The 20,851-nt window shown below is 46.5% G+C and overlaps 1 protein-coding gene across 1 annotated transcript in view; it reads left to right on the forward strand.

Annotated features, from left to right (window-relative positions):
• stpg4 (sperm-tail PG-rich repeat containing 4) overlaps positions 1–20,851 on the forward strand; it is a 72,006-nt gene that overhangs the window by 49,524 nt on the left and 1,631 nt on the right. Inside the window, exon 6 of the mRNA XM_078229666.1 lies at positions 18,313–18,420. Coding sequence (XP_078085792.1) covers positions 18,313–18,420 — 108 coding nt within the window. The remainder of the gene's footprint in view (positions 1–18,312; positions 18,421–20,851) is intronic.

Here is a 20,851-nt window from a genome sequence, read left to right on the forward strand (position 1 = left end):
TTTATTGAGTGATGTTGGCCATTGGGACATTGTGATGGGGAGTCTGAAATGGATGAAGTGGGGAGTCCAGTCCCATGGGAATGGGGTGGTGATGTCATCTCCACAAGCTTTTACATTTTATATAAATGTTATAATCATTGGAAATAAATGACACAGTGGGCAAAAAAAAAATTTCAGTCTCTGCGGGGATAAACTCCATCATTTTATTCAATCGTACATGCCTATAATTGTAACTTTAATCCCTAACCTCCCTAAATGGCCCACTAATGCAGTGCTAACTTTATAGATCAGACAATCTCAGGTTCAATCCCTGCTGGGCGCTGAGATGGCTGCTTTAGCCAAGCCTGCAGCTGAAGTGCTATAATTGGCTTCGGTGCTCTTGGGGCCGAGTTCCCCACTCGTGATCACTAGGCAGTGATCCCTGGTGGAAACTAGGGTCATGTGAAGAGAAGTGGAGCCTCAACTGTGAATCATGGTTGAACAACCTGCTGACATTCGCTGTCTCGCCACACACGAAGAATCATTTCACTGTTGATCATGCGTCCTCTGTATAATCACCCGAGAAAGAAATGTGCAGAGAATGGCAATGAAACGTTAACGTCCAAATTCCTCCACTCTCACATATCAAACAAAACATTTTCAGCTACACATATGCAGCTGTACAGACTATTAAAAAAATGTTTTCCCTAGTTTCCTTTCCGTTTCTCTCCAGAGAACAGTTACTCATTATTCTTGCTGGGGTGCAGTTCCACAGGTGGCAACAGCTTTCCAGTATCTTAACAAAGTGGCTATTTTTCACGAGAGATCATGGATAATGAATGTTGGCAGGTTATTTAACCATTCGAGGTATACAGTTGAATCTGTTCTATCCTTACCCATATTTTTTCTTGCAGGCCTGATTACAAGCATGGCTTACTCCTCGCTACCTCACATGAACCAAAGTCAATTGTGGCACTACTTCAGATATTAAATATCTCACTACAATCTATCATAGACTTTTGCAGCACTTCAGGAGGCTATTTGGCCCACCGCACCTATTCTGGCCCTTTTAAAAGAGCAATTGAATTAGTCCCACTCCCTGCTGTATGCCCGCAGCCTTTACAATTTATTTTCTCTTTCTAGTATATAGGGAGTTATAGGGAGAGATTGGCCAGGCTAGGACTTTATTCCTTGGAATGTAGGAGAATGAGGAGTGACCTTATTGAGGTGTATAAAATCGTGAGGGGCATAGATAGGATAAAAGCACATAGATTTTTCCCAGGGAAGGGGAATCGAAAGCTCGAGGGCACAGGTTTAAGGTGAGAGGGGAGAGATTTAAAAGGGACCTGAGGGGCAACTTCTTCACACAGAGGGTGGTGCATATATGGAATGTGCTGCCAGAGAAAGTGGTTGAGGCAGGTACAATAGCAACATTTAAAAAGCAGTTCTGGCTCATAGAAACACAAATAAAAACAGAAAATGCTAGAAAAACTCAGTAGGTTTTGTTTTTAAGCTCATGGATGGGAAAGGATTCAAGGGATGTGGGACAAATGCGGACAATTGGGATTAGCTGGGAGGGCACTATAGTCGGCATGGACCGGTTTGGCTGAAGGGCCTGTTTCTGTGCTGTATTACTCTGTGACTCTAAGTACATACACAGTTCCCTTTCGAAACCTAATGTTGAATCTGCTTCCGCCACTCCTTCAGGCAGGTTTGCATCTGGGATATTCTTGTCTGTAAAGTTCAGTTCTACCCTGTGGATTTGTATTGTATTTGCCATCAGAGCCACTGAGGGGCAGTCCCAGAGGGAACATTCAAAGTAAAATCAAGTAAAAATAACTTAACCACTCCCGATGAATCCCACAATCCTCTGCCCTAAACATCTGTGAGGTAATCATCAGGTAAACTAATCATGTCTTCTGCTGAAGCTAGGTCCAGGAGTCCACCCGTGTCTGCAGCTTCTTGTAATTAATTTGTTTTGTACACAGAGTGCTGCTTTATTAAAGGATAGGGATAGTGCAAACACAGCCTCACCTGCACATGGTTTGTTAGAAGCCACTTACGTAAAGGCAGTGATATCACCATCGCTGAAAGTCTAAAAATACCCACCAATCATTAAAAGATCCCACAGATCAGGCCCCTGGCTCATAAAAAACACGAATAAAACAGAAAATGCTAGAAAAACTCAGCAGGTTTTTAAAATTCATTTGTGGGGCATGAGCGTCGCTGGCTGGCCAGCATTTATTGCCCATCCCTAGTTGCCCTTGTTCAGAGGGCAGTGGAGAGTCAACCATATTGATATGGCTCTGGAGTCACATATAGGCCAGACCAGGTAAGGATGGCAGATTTCCTTCCCTAAAGGACACTAGTGAACCAGATGGGTTTTTCTAATAATCGACAATGGTTTCATGATCATCAGTAGATTCTTAATTCCAGATATTTTTTACTGAATTCAAATTCCACCATCTGCCAAGAACAAAGAACAAAGAACAATACAGCACAGGAACAGGCCCTTCGGCCCTCCAAGCCCGCGCCGCTCCCCGGTCCAGGATTGAATCCTGAATCCAGGATCCCCGCCCAATTTTCCAGCCTATCTACATACCAATATCCTATCCACCGAGCTGTCCCTCACAGCTACGATGCTTTGTTCATTACAACCTATTAACTCACCCCCACCCCCCCATTCCAGACCATGTGATCTCCAGGGAGAGGCGAAAACCCAGAGTGAAAAACCCCAGGGCCAATATGGGGAAAAAAAATCTGGGAAATTCCTCTCCGACCCCCTGAGGCGATCGAAACGAGTCCAGGAGATCACAATGGCCCTGATCGGGAAATGCTTCCCAACCCTAGTCATTTCCACTTCCACGAACACCATATGAATTCCCTGCCATGGTGGGATTCGAACCCAGGATCTATGGAGAGAGAAATATTTTGAGTCTCTGTGACTCATCTTCAGAGCTTTTATTTTAGTGCTTTTATTTTACTTAAGAACTCATTTCTGTTGCTGAAATTGATATAAAATGGTGCAGCAAATTGGCATCCTTCAGTGGGGTAGGAAGCCAGTTGGCATTGGGACTTTTTCAGAATCACCCAGGAGCCATATTAAAGTACAGGGCACAGGTCCTGGGAACTGCAGAACCATCCCATTCTCCTCCCATTTTATCATTCCCTCCCCCAGGCAGCCAAAGATTGATAAGGGGCACCAGGCATTTAAAAGCAGGAGAATTGGGGCAGCACGGTGGCACAGTGGTCAGCACTGCTGCCTCACAGCACAAGGGACCTGGGTTCAATTCCTGGCTTGGGTCACTGCCTGTGTGGAGTTTGTACGTTCTCCCCGTGTCTGCGTGGGTTTCCTCCGGGTACTCCCGTTTCCTCCCACAGTCCGAAAGGTGCATTGGCTGTGCTAAATTGCCCCTTAGTGTCCTAGGATGTGTAGGTTAGAGGGATTAGCGGGGTAAATATGTGGGGTTGAGGGGATGGGGCCTAAGTGGGATTGTTGTCGCTGCAAACTCGATGGGCCGATTGGCCTCCTTCTGCACTGTAGGCTTTCTATGAATTATCACATTTTAAAAATATGTCAGTATTGTAGAATTGTACTATAGGTATAAGCGCATCTTGATGTGGAGTGAAGCATGAAACATGCCCCATCTAACCCCACATGTATCTTCACGGTCAACTTGATTTTGATTTTAATCTCTTAGCTCCAGGCCTCGGGAACACCTGTGATTGGGAAGAGGTTCACTGCTGGGTGTGTGAAATCTCACACTGCTGCAGGATTCACAGAGCCGCAGAAACATCACAGATAGTCATTGAGGTTTCAACAAACTGAGGGTGGGATTCTCCCAAAACAATTCTAAACGCTGAATTCGCGTAACTCTCGCTGGTTTGTTCAGTGTGAGTTTCAAAATGAATCTCCCACACTCTGTGCACTGCGGAGAGCCTCAGAGAGATTCAGGCTGAAAATCAGGGGGCAGGGCCTATTCCCACTAGGCCGCAAGCATAGCACTGAGCGTGCCACTGCGCACACACTAATCTGTCAGCGCTGAGATCGGCGCAGTGGCCGCGCATTGCCGGCCTCCTGATTGCTGGCCAACTCCGCAACCCCCATTGCTGGCCTTGCCGACCCCCCACCACCCACCCAATCGCTGGCCTCCCGGTTGTCTTTGAGCTAGCCTAGATGTCCCCCACAATCCCGGCCTGCCTTGATCACCACCCCCGCCTCCCCCCCACCAACTTCGGCTGTCCCGATCTCCCCAACCGCCATCTCCACCCCCCCGACCCATCCTCGGCATGTCTCAACTTCCATTCTTCCCTGGAAGCCCTACCAGCAGCCCCCCACTCCAATGTCCAGCTCTGATCCCCTTCCCTCTCTCTGCCAGTAATCTCCATGCAGAGTGGCAACGGGACCCCCAACCCGCACCACTCTCCCCCCATAGGTCCAGGCCCAATAGGCCATGGTCCCTCTGGCCCCATCCCCCTTGGCTCTGCCCGATGCCCGGTGGGCAGTGCCAAGGTGCACCTTAGGCATTGCCACTTTGCCCCTTGGGCAGTGCCAGGGGACCAGGCTGGCAATGCCCATCGTTTACCCCCCCAACCTGCTTGGGAGGCCTACATGGCCTCCCTTCACTCCAGCAAGGTTGGCCGCCAGCTCCCTGTTAGTGGGGGGCTGCTGTAAATCCCGCTGGAGTGAACCACTCCTCTCAGTTCTGGGCCCGCTAATGGGATTCAAATGTTGATTTTAATATTTGGATCAGCATCAGTGCAGAGCTGATTACCCCAGAAATCTGGGCCCCGGAGATGCGCGGAGGACGTGATGCCCAGCGGGGAGCCCGCTAAATGCCCTCCGCTGATGTCTCCCGGCCCGTTTTGCTGCTAGAACAGCGTTGTGGGCTGAGAGAATCATCCCCTGAATGTCAGAATGTTTCTGTGGCTCTGGTTTTAACTGCTAGCAGACTTCCAGTGGGAAACTGGATTTCACAACTGCCCATGGAAAGATGAGAGCAATTTTAACAGCTGGGCCTCATATCAATCAAGCTGAACAACTTCCCATTTATTCCAGATAGGACACCTTCGGGAAGTTACGGAAAATGTCTGGAGCCACCCTGTGACCTAGGGCAAAGTGGTGGTATTGAAAGGTGTGCCACAATCGGCAAGGCGAGCGAGGGGGCTAAACTTTCCTTGTGAGGGGCAAAGGCCCAGAAGGAAAAAAAACAGTAAAACATGGGATAAGAATAATGGTCCAAGTTTTTTTTTCCTTTTGGGGGAGCACTGCTGCCTTCTCTTGGGCCTCTTCTGTGCCCAATTCCACTTCCTTGCTGGGTTAGCCTGAATGGAAGCTGCCCTGGTACTGGGAATGCATCTCCCATGGCATTGTGCACCTGGAAACGGCAGGAAAAAGCTCAATGATACTACCAGGTCAACCAAGAAACAGGAGCTGCAATGGCCTTCCAATACTCTGTGCACTAGGTACTGTAGCAAGTCTCCCTTGCATTCCTTACAACCTTACCACAAATGCCAGAGACAAGAAAGTCCCCTTAGCTTTCACTCAGATTTGTTCCTCTGTCCACATCTCTGCATCTGTATAGTCCTCAAGAATTCTATCATTTAATGTACTTGTCTTTACACACCAGTGTGGGCAGCGTGTTGATACTTGGACATCATGAATTCCCATAGAATCCCTTCAGTGCAGAAGGAAGCAATTCGGCCCATCGAGCCTGCACCAACAACAATTCCACTCAGGCCCTACCCCCGCAACCCCACGCACATACCCTACGAATGAATACCTGTGACACTGAGGGGGAATCTATCATGACCAATCAACATAACCCACAAATCTTTGGAGTGTGAGAAGAATCCGAAGTACCCGGAGGAAACCCACACAGACACGGGGAAAACATACACACTCCACGCAGACAGTCACTCAAGGCCAGAATTGAACCCAGGTCCCTGACCTTGTGAGGCAACAGTGCTAACCACTGTGCCGCCTTGCCGCCCAAATTGGAACCTCTCACATTTATTCTGCTTGTAGGAGACAGCCCCTTCGAACTTTAGCTATTTAACTCTCTGTATGAGGAGATAGGGAAAGGGAGATAGGAGATGCCGTTGGCTTATGGTTTGTTATAAAAGTCATTTTACATTCATTCTCACCCTTTCATTCGCATCCAATTTTCTTATTTACTAACAGACAGCAAAGCAGACTCTTATCATGCCACTCCTTCTCCTGAACTACTGAAGTGCATAGGTCCTTCATTAAGACACCATTTAACTTCTCTTCCACTTTGTGGAACAGTGGTACAGTGGTTAACACTGCTGCCTCACAGCGCCAGAGACCTGAGTTCGATTCCTGTCTTGGGTCACTGTCTGTGCGGAGTCTGCACATTCTCCCCACATCCACGTAGGTTTCCTCTGGGTGTTCTGGTTTCCCCCCACAGTCCAAAGATGTGTGGGTTAAGTGGATTGGCCATGCTAAATTCCCCCTTAGTGTCAGGGGAACTAACTAGCGTAAATACATGGGGTTATGGGGATAGGGCCTGGGTGGGATTGTGGCCGGTGGAGACTCAATGGGCCGAATGGCCTCCATGTGCACTGTATGATTCTATGATCTTTTGTTTTTCGAGATGCCACAGAAAGTCAGGCAAAGCCCCATTAAGCTTGACTGTTCCAGCACACGCCATCACTCACGCTTCCTCTGCTAAACATTAATCAGATAGTCATCCTTGGAATGTAATAATTCAGCTGGAGGGGAATACATTAGGTTACACACATTAGGGGAGGCACATGTCATGAGTACACAGGAGTGGGTGGTGTTGACAGAGGAGGACGTGGGCCTACCATCTGCTGGCTCAGCCTCCTGCTCGTTCTGAAAATCTGGACCACACAAAAAATGGAGGCTCGCCGAGCATCAAGTGTTGGTGCAGGCATTGGAGGCCTTGCCTGGCAGTGTGATACTGATGGTGGCTCAGCTGGAGGGGTCAACTGGCCGCTTTGGTGCATTTTGTGGCAATGAATTCACTGTGGACCTCATGTAATTCCATGACATCTGAAGATGCAATACCACATCGGCAGTAGGCAGGCAGGGTTTCTCTCCTATGGGTGCTCAAACTGTGGCAATGGAAGTCCACGATTCGGGAATGAAATGGGTTTTCCATTTCAGCATTAAAGAACGTGGGAACTGGTTGGAGAAAACCAGAGGCAAGGTTTTATAGATTCCAATGGGGTGCCATCAGGACAGCTGTTTTGCCTATCACTGAGATTAATGAGCTATGCCCAGTAGTTGGGGCATTGCTGAAATGGGCACAGAGGTTGAATCTCTTGCCAACTCATGTTCATACCCTTACCGGTGTCAGAAAATGCACCCTGTTTATGTATCAGTGTAAGTGTCACTACCTACAGAAAGTACATTTCAGGACTCGGCTATTGAGAGGCGAGGGATACCTTCAGCCCCAGGAGGGTGGTGTGCACAGTTAGTACATACACCTGCCACCATGGTAGACCAGAAAAAGCATCAGATTTGGCTGTAAGACTGGCCATGCCAGATTTCTGCCCATTTTATGCTGACAACTATGCATGAAGCTGTTCTAAAGAGTCTACCCATCCATCGTTTCCTGGATGGTATTCACACCAGCGTCATGATGATAGCATTGGGAGAAGTTCCATTGCAGTCAGAGTTAAGATTGCAGTAAGTTGCAGTAACCACTGTTCGAGCCAAGGAGGTAAGTCAGTCATGAATGAATAGGCAAAGGCATATTGAATTGAACAACCTCCAGCTGTGAAATGTTACTGAGATTCTTCAAAAAAATTGGAAGATATTTATGAGCCTTAGAACAGGAGCAACAAGCCGTCACACTGAATAATCTTTGCAACTTTTAAAATATCATTCACTTATTTACAAATGTATAGCGAGTGGACAGTGAGCAAATGGAGGAAGAGAATGAGGGCCAGGAAGGGATAAATATTCTTTAGATGAGGAGATCTAGCCTACTCCTTATAATGATTCTGAGATAAGGAGGTTTCTGAAGGCAGTGAGTGAGATATTGAGGTAGAGATGCGAGGGAGGAATTTCCAGAGGCTGAGACTAAGGTGGGTGAATAAGCAGTCACTGATAGCAGAGCAGAGGGAGCAGGGAACACATTGTGAGTTTACTTGTATGGGATTTGGGCACAGCTGATGAGTTTACTTGGATGACATGATTTTCTTCTTTGATTTTTTAAACGATCATAGATTAAAGTGGGCGACACGGTGGCACAGTGGTGGGCACTGCTGCTTCACAGCACCAGGGACCCGGGTTCGATTCCTGGCTTGGGCCACTGTCTGTATGGAGTCTGCACATTCTCCCCATGTCTCCGTGGGTTTCCTCCAGGTGCTCCGATTTCCTCCCACAGCCCGAAAGATGTGCTGGTTAGGTGCATTGGCCATGCTAAATTCTCCCTCAGTGTATACGAACAGGTGTCGGAGTGTGGCGACTAGGGGAATTTCACAGTAACTTCATTGTAGTGTTAATGTAAGCCTACTTGTGACACTAATAAGTAAACTTTTGGTCAGCCACAAAATTAATTGGCTAGTTCATCTGAGCATGTTTCATCCTTGTTGATCTCTCCCACTGACCCTGCCAAATTTCTAAGTTATCGGCCCACCTTTGGCAGGATAGTGGCGCAGCCCCCAACACTCCAGAGATATTGTGAGAAAGTCTGCTGAAGGATTTGGGCCTAAAGGCTGCTGTGTCCCTTTGGGAGGTGCCCATGAAGCCCCCTTATTAAAGGGAATCACTTTAAAAAATGCTTAAATAAAGAGTTGGGATCATTTACAAGGATGTTGGATTACAAGGATGCTCATCACGTGAGCATCATGCCAGCATACAGTATGTTGGAGGCTCATGTGACAAAACAACGGAATTCTAGTAGAATGCCCCATCCCAATGGTCCCATCGCTTTACAATAGGTGAGGCAGCTAGCAAATGGACACAGTTATGACCCACCACCACCCTGAGATAATTGCACCATTTTATCTTCAGGATGGAGATTAGTTCTAGCCTACTCCTTCTAATGATTCTGAACAAGCAAGCTAGCAGCCATTAACTGTAGCCAGAAATTCAACTGGACAGCTGGCATTAAACTGTCTGCTGTTCACCCAATATGGCGGCCAGGAAGAGCAATGATGTTTGGTAAGGTAGATGCATTCACAACAGGAACACCAGGAGCATTTTAAATACAGAATAGTTTATTCAAATTATGGTTCCGTGGGTGGGATTTTCCAGTCCAACTCATTGCGGGACCAGAAACTCCAGCCTGAAGTGAATGGAGCTTTTGCTGATCCGTCAAATTTTCCACCCTGCTTGTGACCATTCCCATGGTGGGCGAGGCAGGAAAATGTACACCTGTGTCTATTAAATTGTGCATTATGGTCGTTCCACTCCTCGACTATGTAGTTTCCCCTTAATGCTCTCAGTGTGACTGTGGGATAGGCAATAAATACTGCCCGTATCACCAAATCACAAGAACAAATGTTGGTGTAGTAGCGGGCCCCTTTTAGGGGCAAGGTTTTGGGGGAACCATGTGACCCGATTGACCAATTGGGCAGAAGAGCCTGAATCGTGGGGCTGAGCACGAGCTTTCCCAGTCAGCCTGAGACATCGGTAACAAATTTCTTTTACTCTGTACATGGTTTATTCATTACAATAAGTAGTTTGTTTAGTTACTACGTTTGATGGTTGCCAGCTCTTTGAGATTTTACAGCTGGAAATTTCCCTGTGGGTTAGAATCATAGAAAGCTTATAACACAGAAAGAGGCCACTTGGCCCATTCTGTCTGTGCCAGCCAAAAAACGAGCCACCCAGCCTAATCCCATTTTCCAGCATTTGGTCTGGAGCCCTGCAGATTGTGGCACTTGACGTGCATATCCAGACACTTTTTAAATGAGTTGGGTGTTTCTGCCTCTATTACCCTTTCAGGCAGTGAGTTCCACACCCCTACCACCCTCTGGGTGGAAATGTTTACCTATCTCCCCTGTTCTAATCACTTTAAATCTATGCCCCTTAGTCACTGACCTCTCTGCTGAGGCAAATGGGCCCACCCATCCACCCTATCCAGGTCCCTTACAATTTTGTACATCTCAAACCAATCTCCCCTCAGCCTCCTCTTTTCCAAGGAGACTATCCCCAGCTTCTCCAATCTTTCTTCACTGCTACATGTTTCCAGTCCTGGCTACATTCTTGTAAATCTCCTCTGTATCCTCTGTAATGCAGTTGGGGGTTCTCCCCATCAGTTGCGGTAAGTAACTTCAGCAGATGATCTGCGGAATCCCTCTTTGCTCAATTTATCCGGGGATCCCGTTGGTCTTCCACCGAAGCTATAGATTAATTGTAATCGGGGAGTTCCAGTATTCATCTTCAGTCTTCAGCAGCTGTCTGCTTCCAAGTCTAAATCCAAACTGTGGAAGTTCAGGACCTGCATCTTTTACTGCATTATTTCAGCTATGAACATTTGAAATGTTAATCAAGAGGGTCCTTGAGATATCGAGGCAAATTCATTGATATCAGAAATAAAAAAATCTTCGAATTTGACGAGAACAGGAAAAGTTCCAGGCATTGATTAGCAACAGAAAATCTAAAAGTTCTGAGTGAAATAAGAAGTGATAACAGGAATTTGTGATCAAATGTATATCAAAGGATATATTCCATTCCAAATTCCAAATAATTTGAGACATTCATTATTCGCCAAATTACCTTAGAAATCTAAAGCAATGAAATGCATTCAACTTAAAGCTATAAGCTTAATGAATCATTTCACTAAATTGGTCTTGGAAATCATAATATAAAGAAATAATAATATATTTGAAGCAGAAATTGATGGAGCACAGGCTGGGTTCAGACCTCATAGAAGAATCATAGAAACCCTACAGTGCAGAAGGAGGCCATTCGGCCCATCGAGTCTGCACCGACCACAATCCCACCCAGGCCCGACCCCCACATATTTACCCGCTAATCCCACTAACCTACGCATCTCAGGACTCTAAGGGGCAATTTTTAACCTGGCCAATCAACCTAACCCGCACATCTTTGGACTGTGGGAGGAAACCGGAGCACCCGGAGGAAACCCACGCAGACATGAGGAGAATGTGCAAACTCCACACAGACAGTGACCCGAGCCGGGAATCGAACCCGGGACCCTGGAGCTGTGAAGCAGCAGTGCTAACCACTGTGCTACCGTGCCGCCCCTGGAGTAGGAATATATTTAACTTTACCACAATCTAAGATAAATATCTAAAAATCAACAAGAATACTTGATTTGCTTCATGGCCTTTGAAAAATCACTCATTGTGTATCACCAAAAGCTAATAGATGCATTTCTGAAATGTGACATTGACAGTAAAGATGTGAGACTTACCCAGAGCCTATACTGGGACCTAATACTAAGCATCAGGCTAGATGATGGTCAACCAGATATGTTTCAAGTGAAGGGAGAAGTACAACAGGTTGTGTAGTGTTGCCAACATTATTCAACCTGTACACAGAACAAATATTTGGAGAATTAGATGTACTTCCAGGGGTAAAAATTGGAGGCAAGGACATAATGAACTTGCAGTACACTGATGACACAATGTTATTTGCAGAATTAGTTGAGATCCTACAAAATATCATACATCAATTAAAATCTATCAATAGTATTTGATTGAGATTAAGTACGATCAGCAAAAAGATAAAAACAGAAGGAATCAGAAGGAATACCTTAGAAGAAACAAGAGGGAAGATTGAAGTGGATGGTGTCACACTGGAACAAGTTGATAAGTTTGTCTATTTAGAACAAATGATATTCAGAAGAGGATAGAGATGGCCAGAAGTGACTTTGAGAAGATGAGGGATGCGTTAACAGCAAGAAAACTCAAGCTTGTAACAAGGAACGTGAGCTGCTCCATCTGCCTCAGAAACCTGGACAACGAATAATGATCTGGAGAGGAAAATGGAGGCCTTTAGAATGTGGACTTCTGCTTAAAATTCCAGATAAAGACCATATGATGAATGAAGAGGTACATGAAATTACAAGAGCAAAAAGAACTCTTAAAAAGTGATTCAGAAAAGAAAATATTATTTCAGCAATTTGATCAGAGCTGAAAAGCTACAGAGATCTCTGCCAGAGGCACAGTGGGGAACAGCAGAAAGAAGAATCGGCCTTGGCGCGGTTGGCTGATGAGTGTGACGTATCATGGCGGCAGCCTTCCTGGTAGGAGCAAGAACATGCAGCAGCAGCAGATGTGTTCATGTATTTTCGGGTTAAGTTTTCAGCAATGTTACTTCAATCAAAGTTATTCCTGACACTTGAGCAGATTGAGTATCCATTGACTTGCAACAGAGCTAGATACAATTTAAAGGCCCCCAGGAATGCAAACTGCAGTGGCGTCTGCTCTACTATTCATTTTAAGTTCTTTTTTTTTTTTAAAGTCAGCTTTTCAGCCCTGAAGCACAGATGAAAATCAATGGGGATAGGAGGGGGAATCAAAAATGTTACTTCTGGACGAAAACTAGGGAGAAAATGTATGGATTGCAATATGAACAACATGGTGGTACAGTGGTTAGCACTGCCGCCTCACAGCGCCAGGGACCCGGGTTCGATTCCGGCCTCAGGTGGCTGTTTGTGTGGAGTTTGCACATTCTCCCCGTGACTACATGGGTTTTCCTGAGGTACTGTGACTTCCTCCCACACTCCCAAAGATGTGCAGGATAGGTGGATTGGCTATCCTAAGTTACATCTTGGTGTCAGGGGGATTAGCAGGGTAAATACATAGGGTTACGGGGATAAGGCCAGGGTGGGATTGTTGTCAATACGGGCCCAATGGGCCAAATGGCCTCCTTCTGCTCTGTAGGGATTCTATGATTTGGTGATTCTAGGTAATTAGTCATAGCCCACAAAGAACCAAGGGCAGCTTTAAAGAGGGAGACAATTATTCTGCATCACACTCTCGCCAACTGAGCTAACTGACCCCCACAATGAGAAGTTTACATTTATTCACTTATTTATTCTCTCGATGGATGATTTTAACTCCTTTTAAGTTCTATTTATCTAGTTTGCTCAGGGAAAATGAAGAACGTGAATTATATAGCTCTTTTTATGCTGAAAAGTGTCGCAAAAGTGTTTTCCAGCTAATTAAGTTGTTTTGAAGTGTTGTCATGGTTATGTCGGAAACATAGCAGCCAATTTGCAAGCTTCCACAAACAACAGTTTGTTAATGAGCAAATGATCTGTACTGCCGATGTCGGATAAGCTATGCATGTTGTCTAGGGCACTGGCGACATCATCCCGGGCTCTGCAAGTTACATTCAACTTGAGTAGAACATTGGTTCAGCCTCAACTGGAGTCCTGCATTTAGTGCTGGGCGCCATACTTCAGAAAAGATGTGAAGGCGTTAGAGAGGGTGCAGAAAAAATTCACAAAAAATGTTCTCAGGGATACGTTACGTTGATTGTTTGGAGAGGTTGGGACTGCTTTCCTTGGTGAAGTGAAGGCTGAAAGGAGATTTGATAGAATTATTCAAAATCATGAAGGGCTTGGATAGAGTCAATAGAGAGAAGCTGTTCCTATTGGTGGAAGGATCCAGAACAAGAGGGCACAGATTTAAAATGAAAAGGCGATGGCAACTTGAGGAAGAACCTTTATACATGTGTGGTTACGATCGGGAATGCGCTGAGGGTGGGGGAGGGTGTACACAGTGAATCTGGGGCTTCCCCTATAGAGGCAGCTCTGCCGGCTCCACCGAGTTCAGGACACCATCTTTAAAGGGCTCCCGATCTACTTGAGAAGTAAAATCCCCCCAATCCCTCCATGGACATGGGTCATCCCCCCACCTCCCCACAAGCAGCGGGGCAAACCCCCACCACAAGCATTTGAACAAACCCATCCCTCCACATAAGCATCAAAACATGTCCACCCCCCACCCTCACAGGTATTGGGGCAATGCCTCCCACCTCCCTCACACATTGAGTCTCACACATAAGGGGAACCTCACTGATGGGGCTCCTCAGAGGGCCTGCCCCTGGCACTGCCACCCTGGTACTGCCAGGTTGGCACTATCAGGTCAGCACTGCCAGGTGGCTATGCCCCGCACGTCCCTCTCCCTCAGAGGCTATATTTACCTTTGCGCCCTGGCAGGTTCCCACGACAGCTTCGCGTCGGCAAGGGGGAGGGGGGGGGGGGGGGAAACATATGGCAGGGAAGCCTTGTATAAATGTAACCTTATTGAAATGTATTTAAAGGAGGTTCCCGCCCAGAATTTGAACCTCGTCGTCTCACCACAAGGGCCGTCGAGATTCTTGTTCCCGTGATCTAGTTGCCATTTTTGCCCTTGGCGAACGCTGGCAGAGACACCCCCCCCCCCCCCACCCCTCAACCCCCCCAGAACAACATCTGCTTATCCCACCATCCTCGTAACACATCATGCCATTTATAAAGGGGAGATCCAAGAAAATGGAGTGGAAGATGTGTGGAAAATTGCAAAAAACAGGATAGGTATTTTTATGCTTCTAGTCTCGATTATTTTTATTCAAACCTGATGTTCTTTTTTAGTGTTCAGGTTTATGCAAATGAATTACTGGCACATTCCGTTAAGTCAAATAAAAACATTAAGGCCGGAAAGTTCCGGCCACACCGACGGGATTTTCCCATCCCACTGCACTAAACGGAGGTTTGGCTGAGCGCCAAATTCTCCGACCTCGCTGCAGCGGGAGCGGCCCCATGGCTATTTGAAAAGTAACTTTTATTACACATTTCAAATAATCACCAAATGAATTATACAAGATATCTCCATATTAATATGTTCCCAGTCCAGCGAACCCTGTCCTAGTTCTTTTCAGTATTCGATGAAATGTCTGCTGAATATACAAGACGGCACAACCCTTAAATAGCTTCATCCACTTTGCTCTGTTAGTGTAAGTTGGGATGGTGTGTATGCTCTGTCTGAAGGCAGGCCCTTGGTTTACTGTCTGCTGATACTTCACCCTGAGCCTTTTTTGTTGGCTGCTTTGTCAGTGGTGTTTTGCTATTGCTTTCCACTCTCAGGGACAGGGGAAGGAGACAGGACTCAATTCTATCTCAGCCGGAATGGGAATTGAACCCACGCTGTTAGTATCGTGTGCTAGCCAGCTAGACAACTGGTCCTCTCCCAACCAGCGAGCCATACTGAACACATATACATGTTATCCTGGTCTCATGGGTGACTTCAACTGTCACCATAAGCCTTTGTAGATTGGTCAAAAATTACATTTAGGAGTAAGGGCTGGGATTTTCCAGACCAGCCGGCAGCAGACAGGTGGAATTCTCCTAAAACGTTTCTAGGGTGTGGGGGAGGATTCTCCGCTAGCTCCCAGTGAGTATCACAATGGCCCAGAGATTTAGGAATTGGCGGAAAAACGGGTTACGATCCAGTTGCCAAACCCATTGCGAACCCATCCCCCACCTCCCCCCACCCCCAGGCACGCTGCCGGCCCCGATCAAGTTCTCACCCATAGCAGGTGGGACCCCGCTGCATATCAAATTCACAACTTTAAATATAATTAGCGGGCTTGAAGCCCGATTCAAAGAGCTCTTGCTATTCGCTTGCCTCTCCAGCAGGATCTGCATCGGCCGAGCTTTTGTACAGGTCCTCACAAGCGAGGATCTAGCGCGTTGGATCCCGAGGGTTGAGGAAACACCACCAATGCCTCAGCAATGAGAGGCATCCTCCCCTCCACACCATGCAGGCATGAGGTTTATCCAGCCCCACCGACCCCCACTCAGCCCCCCTTCCCCTCCCCTCAGACCCCTCACACAGCCCCCCTTCCCTCCCAGAGCACCCGCTGAGCCCACCTTCCCCCTCAGACCCCCCAGCTCAGCCTCCCTTCAGGCCACACATCTTGGCATTGCCAACAGTGCATTGCCCCCTGGCACCCTGGCACTGACACCCTGGTCTGGTGCCTTGGGTCCAGTGGCCATTTGCCCCTCTGCTGATGCCAGATGCCAGGATGGGAGCCTCAAGTGTCCTTGGGGTTGGGTGGACTCGAGCCCTGGGCAGGAGGTTGACCTTACTGGGATGGGGGTGTCATTGCTGGACTGCCCCTTTTAGCCCTGGCAGACCTGAAGATCACCCCTGGCATGTTGATTTCAGGCAGCACTTTGATCAATTTCTGCATTCCTGCCTGGCAGCTGTAGAAATTCTGAAGTAGCCCGGTAACCTTAGCCTTCATGTCCTCTAGTCACCTGACAGGATTTTAAATCACTGCAACACTCTATTTGGCAGCAGAGATTTTCCTTTCTCCCTGTCAGAAGCTGCAGGTGTGAGCAGACCCCTTTGAAGTCCTCTGTCAGAGAAATTATGTCAATTTCACCAGGGAGAGAGTTTCCAGTCTGCATAGCTGGGCACTCAGCCCCAATGTATGCACACAGTTTAGATTTGAAGTTGCTATGGCTTCCCAGCAAGCTGAAATCGTTGAAACCCTCTCCATTACATTTGAAGCCTTTGATCTGTAACAAATTCAAGTGCAGTGCCTCATAAAAATTTTAGCTGCCAGCTCAATGGATTTCTATCATCCTCCAGCCACCTGTGTTTATTTTGATTTCCCTTCACGGTTGAATGCTCCTCAAGAACCCTATCTTGTAGACAGAGTCTATTCTTAATTGACAATCTGTGGTTTAAAATCCACTTTTGCAAACCATTTCAAAGAGGAAGTTAAATCATAAACTGAATTTTTTTGGAGTGGGGATCTAAAGACGCAAGGCCAGCTCCTCAACGATCTCAAAGGTAAATTGAAAAATTCACCCCCCCACCCCTGCAGACATTGTGCCCCTGCAGGCATGGCGAACACCCTCAACCCTTGACCACTGAGGGACTTCCTCCCCTCATCACTAAATATCCGGGTCACTCTCCCCCACAACTCACAGTGATGAGGTGACCCGGCTCACCCCAATCTATCCTCGTTTGCATCGGGACACTGGGGCAATCACCCCTCCCCCCTACAATTGAGAAATACTCTGCTATGGTGTCACCTTAAGGCCCTGCCAGCTTCAGGCACCCCCTTCAGGTACCTGGTTGGTTAATTTAAATGAATATTTAAATATGTTAATTTGGTTCACACCCTTGCTAGGGGGAGGGAACCAGATTACATTGGGGCACAAGGGCTGGGTGAATCCCAAAGGGGGTTCTTCCAATACTAAACCCGCAATGGCCCCTCCCCCATGATCCTCCGGCCCCACTCACTCCCAGCGCAATCTACGCATGAGCGCTCAGAGCCGGCGAACTGCGACCGCTGTCGTAGGCAGGATGAGAAAATTTGAAAAGTTGATGGCGGGACTGGAAAATCCTGCCCAAAGTTTTGAAACCAGGTTTACTGTACTTTTATGCATGTAATGGTTATTTATCAAATGCAGGGACATCTGCAAATATGGTGACTGAATATTGACACTTCAAGGCTTCTTCTCGTGATGAAATCTTGATCTCTCTGAGTTTCTATTTTCTTGTTTTCATTCTGGCTTTTCATGTTTCCTCTGCTCACTCTTTTAGATTCACAATTCTAAGCAGATAATAAAGGCTTCCACGAACAAAACAGGCTATTTTTTTTTTCATTCATGGGACATCTGCGTCGTTGGTTGGCCAGCATTTATTGCCCATCCCTAGTTGCCCTTGAGATGGTGGTGGTGACAATTAAATGACTTACTAGGCCATTTCAGAGGACAGTTGAGAGTCAACTACATTGCTGTGGCTCTGGAGTCACATGTAGGCCAGACCAGGTAAGGACAGCAGATTTCCTTCCCTAAAGGACATTAGTGAACCAGATGGGTTTTTCCCACAATCGTTTCATGGTCATCGGTAGATTCTTAATTCCAAATATTTTTTGTTGAATTCAAATTCCACCAGATGCCATGGTGGGATTCGAACCCGGGTCCCCAGAACATTATCTGAGTTTCTGGATTAATAGTCTAGCGATAATACCAGTAGGCCATCGCTTCCCCGTTTAAATTGACAAGGAGTGATTATTTTCCTCACCTGATAGTTTGAATGGATCCATGAATGTGTTATCACCAATCTACCTTCTGGATTTATTGAAGCACTTGTACTCATTCCTGTGTTGACAACATGCTAGCTTGAACATCTGGTTAATATAGTATTGGCTCAGGCTGCCAAACGTTGGCATTCTAGACCCATGCGTGAAGAATAGTCACTTCCGTATGACAATGTGGTTTCGCTAACAACTGTGGGACTGTATCCTGATAGGGATCAGCATCGTCAAGAGAGATGAGGAGAATGTAGTTCTATTGTAAGTATTTGTGGATGATTTGGCTGGTTTAGCTGTTGAGTCTTTCTTTACTCCCACAGAAAGAGGGGCCTGCACCGGGTCAGTACAATGTGAAGCATCAAACCCTGTCTCAGATCATGACCTCCTCCTTCCAGTCAAAAGTGCCTCGGTTCTTATCTCATCCCAGTGTGAGTATGAGTAGATAGAAACCTCGGCAAATAAAACATTGTTCTTTTCAGACATTTATAAAGTTGAGCACTTAATGCAGCAAGTCGGTGGATAGGGTTCAAGATGTGAGTAAGGTGGGTAAGTGGGTAGAAGAATATGCGGGTAGGTTAGTTAAGTGGGTGCTGGATAAAGTGATAGGTGGGTGAGTGGGTAAATGGATAGGAGGCAGCTGGCGAGTGGATAGGTGGATAAGTGGGTGAGGTGGTAGGTGGATAAGTAAGTGATGTGGGCAAGTGGGTAGGTATAGATGGGGGTTTCCTCTCGAGGCTATGTAAATACAAAGCGAATACAAAGACTCAAAATGGCTGTGTACTGACGTTGAAGACGTGACTTTATTTAACCAAATGATCGAATGGGAGAATGATATGAGGGAGCCCTGCACTCAAGGTATAGAATGCGGGCAGCCGGATATCAGTCTGAAGAACAATGCCCCTGTGAAGGCAATTATACATTCCCAAAATCAGATTGCCCACCTTTCTGGTGGGCATTATCCAGTAAACATTAATACAAATCAGTCAATAATCACCGTGTCATTAACTCCAGCCAATAACAATACACATCATGACCTAATGGGATTTCATTTGTTATTAAATTACGGACGTTGCCTCCCTTCTGTTGCTCAGCAATATGGGACGCTGGACAGTGAAATGATTCTCACTGAATTGAACCCATGTGACTCTGGTCCGACCCTGAGAAATTCTTTATGTCTGCTCGCCACCTGCTTATCACTCGGAGTTGTATGACCCTATTTATAAGGCTAGCAATGGTAGCCATCTTGTTCCCGACCACTGCTGATAACATTACTGCTTTCAGTGAACCTATTGTTCCTTTCCTCTCTCTGTATTTTGTCACTGACTGAAGTTTCACAAAATGTAACCAAAAGCAAAACACATCCATCTTGTAAATTCAAAATACATGTTTTAAATGAGAAATATTTGTTAATTATGCAGAACTGTCTTCGATGGCAACAGCCTTGGTTGGCTTACATTCCCATAATCCAAGATCATTCATTCTAAAGTTAGTGTCGTGTTAATGTTCGTAAATCTGTGGCTATGTGTTTATTAGCCTAATTTGCACCCCTACATCAGTAGGGGTAAGTGGGTGAGGGTGGGTAAGTTGGTAGTTGGATTGGGGGGGAGTTAGTCTTCACCACAGTGTGTCAGGTCGGGTCAGGTTAGAAAGTCAGTTGGGTGTTCAGCAAGGTAGTAGGGTCGGGGGGTGCTAATCGCATCAGATCAGTGGGGTAATTAGGCCTGGCCTGGGTGAGCAGTAGACTGGAAGTCAGGTCAAGTTGGGGGCTAGTTGAGTCTGGTCAGGAAGGGAGGGGAGTCAGGTCAGGAGTATAGTCAGGTGGTTGGCGGGACAGGGTAGTTGGGAGGGGTTGGTGGGTGGGAGGGAGGGGTTTGGTCAGGGAGCATGATGGGGTTCAGTTGTGGACTTACCCAGGTATTAAGTTTTAATCTGTCTGACATTTCCTGGATAATTATCCAGGTAAGTAAATCGGAACTGTCCAAAGTCTTCGTCTTCAACTCTAGTTCAAAGTCGGAGACTTTTGTGGAGGATCCCAGGGAGCACGGAATTGGCCGATTGGAAATTCAAACCTCCTGGGAAATTCCCACAAAGGTCCATGCATCATTTTGATTTAATTTGATTTGATTTATTATTGTCACATGTGTTAGTATACAGTGAAAAGTATTGTTTCTTGCACGCTATGCAGACAAAGCATACTGTTCATTGAGAAGGAAAGGAGAGAGTGTGGAATATAGTGTGACAGTCATAGCTAGGGTGTAGAGAAAGATCAACTTAATGCAAGGTAGGTCCATTCAAAAGTCTGATGGCAGCAGGGAAGAAGCTGTTTTTGAGTCAGTTGGTACATGTCCTCAGATTTTTGTATCTTTTTCCTGATGAAAGAAAGTGGAAGAGAGTATGTCCGGAGTGCGTGGGATCCTTGATTATGCTGGTTGCTTTTCCAAAGCAGCGGGAAGTGTAGACAGAGTGGGAGCCTGGTTTGATGGACTGGGCTTCGTTCACGACCCTTAATAGTTTCTTGCGGTCTTGGACAGAGCAGGAGCCATACCAAGCTGCAATACAACCGGAAAGAATGCTTTCATTGGTGCATCTGTAGAAATTGGTGAGAGTTGTAGTGGACATGCCAAATTTCCTTAGCCTCCTGAGAAAGTAGAGGGATTGGTGGGCTTTCTTAACTATAGTGTCGGCTTGGAGGGACCAGGCCAGGTTGTTGATGATCTGGATGCCTAAAAGCTTGAAGCTCCCAACCATTTCTACTTCGTCCCCATTGATGAAGACTGGGCATTCCCTCCACTATGGTTCCTGAAGTCGATGACTATCTCCTTCATTTTGTTGACATTGAGAGAGAGATTATTGTCTTCG

This window comes from Mustelus asterias, chromosome 15 (assembly GCF_964213995.1).
Source record: "Mustelus asterias chromosome 15, sMusAst1.hap1.1, whole genome shotgun sequence".
NCBI lineage: Eukaryota > Metazoa > Chordata > Chondrichthyes > Carcharhiniformes > Triakidae > Mustelus > Mustelus asterias.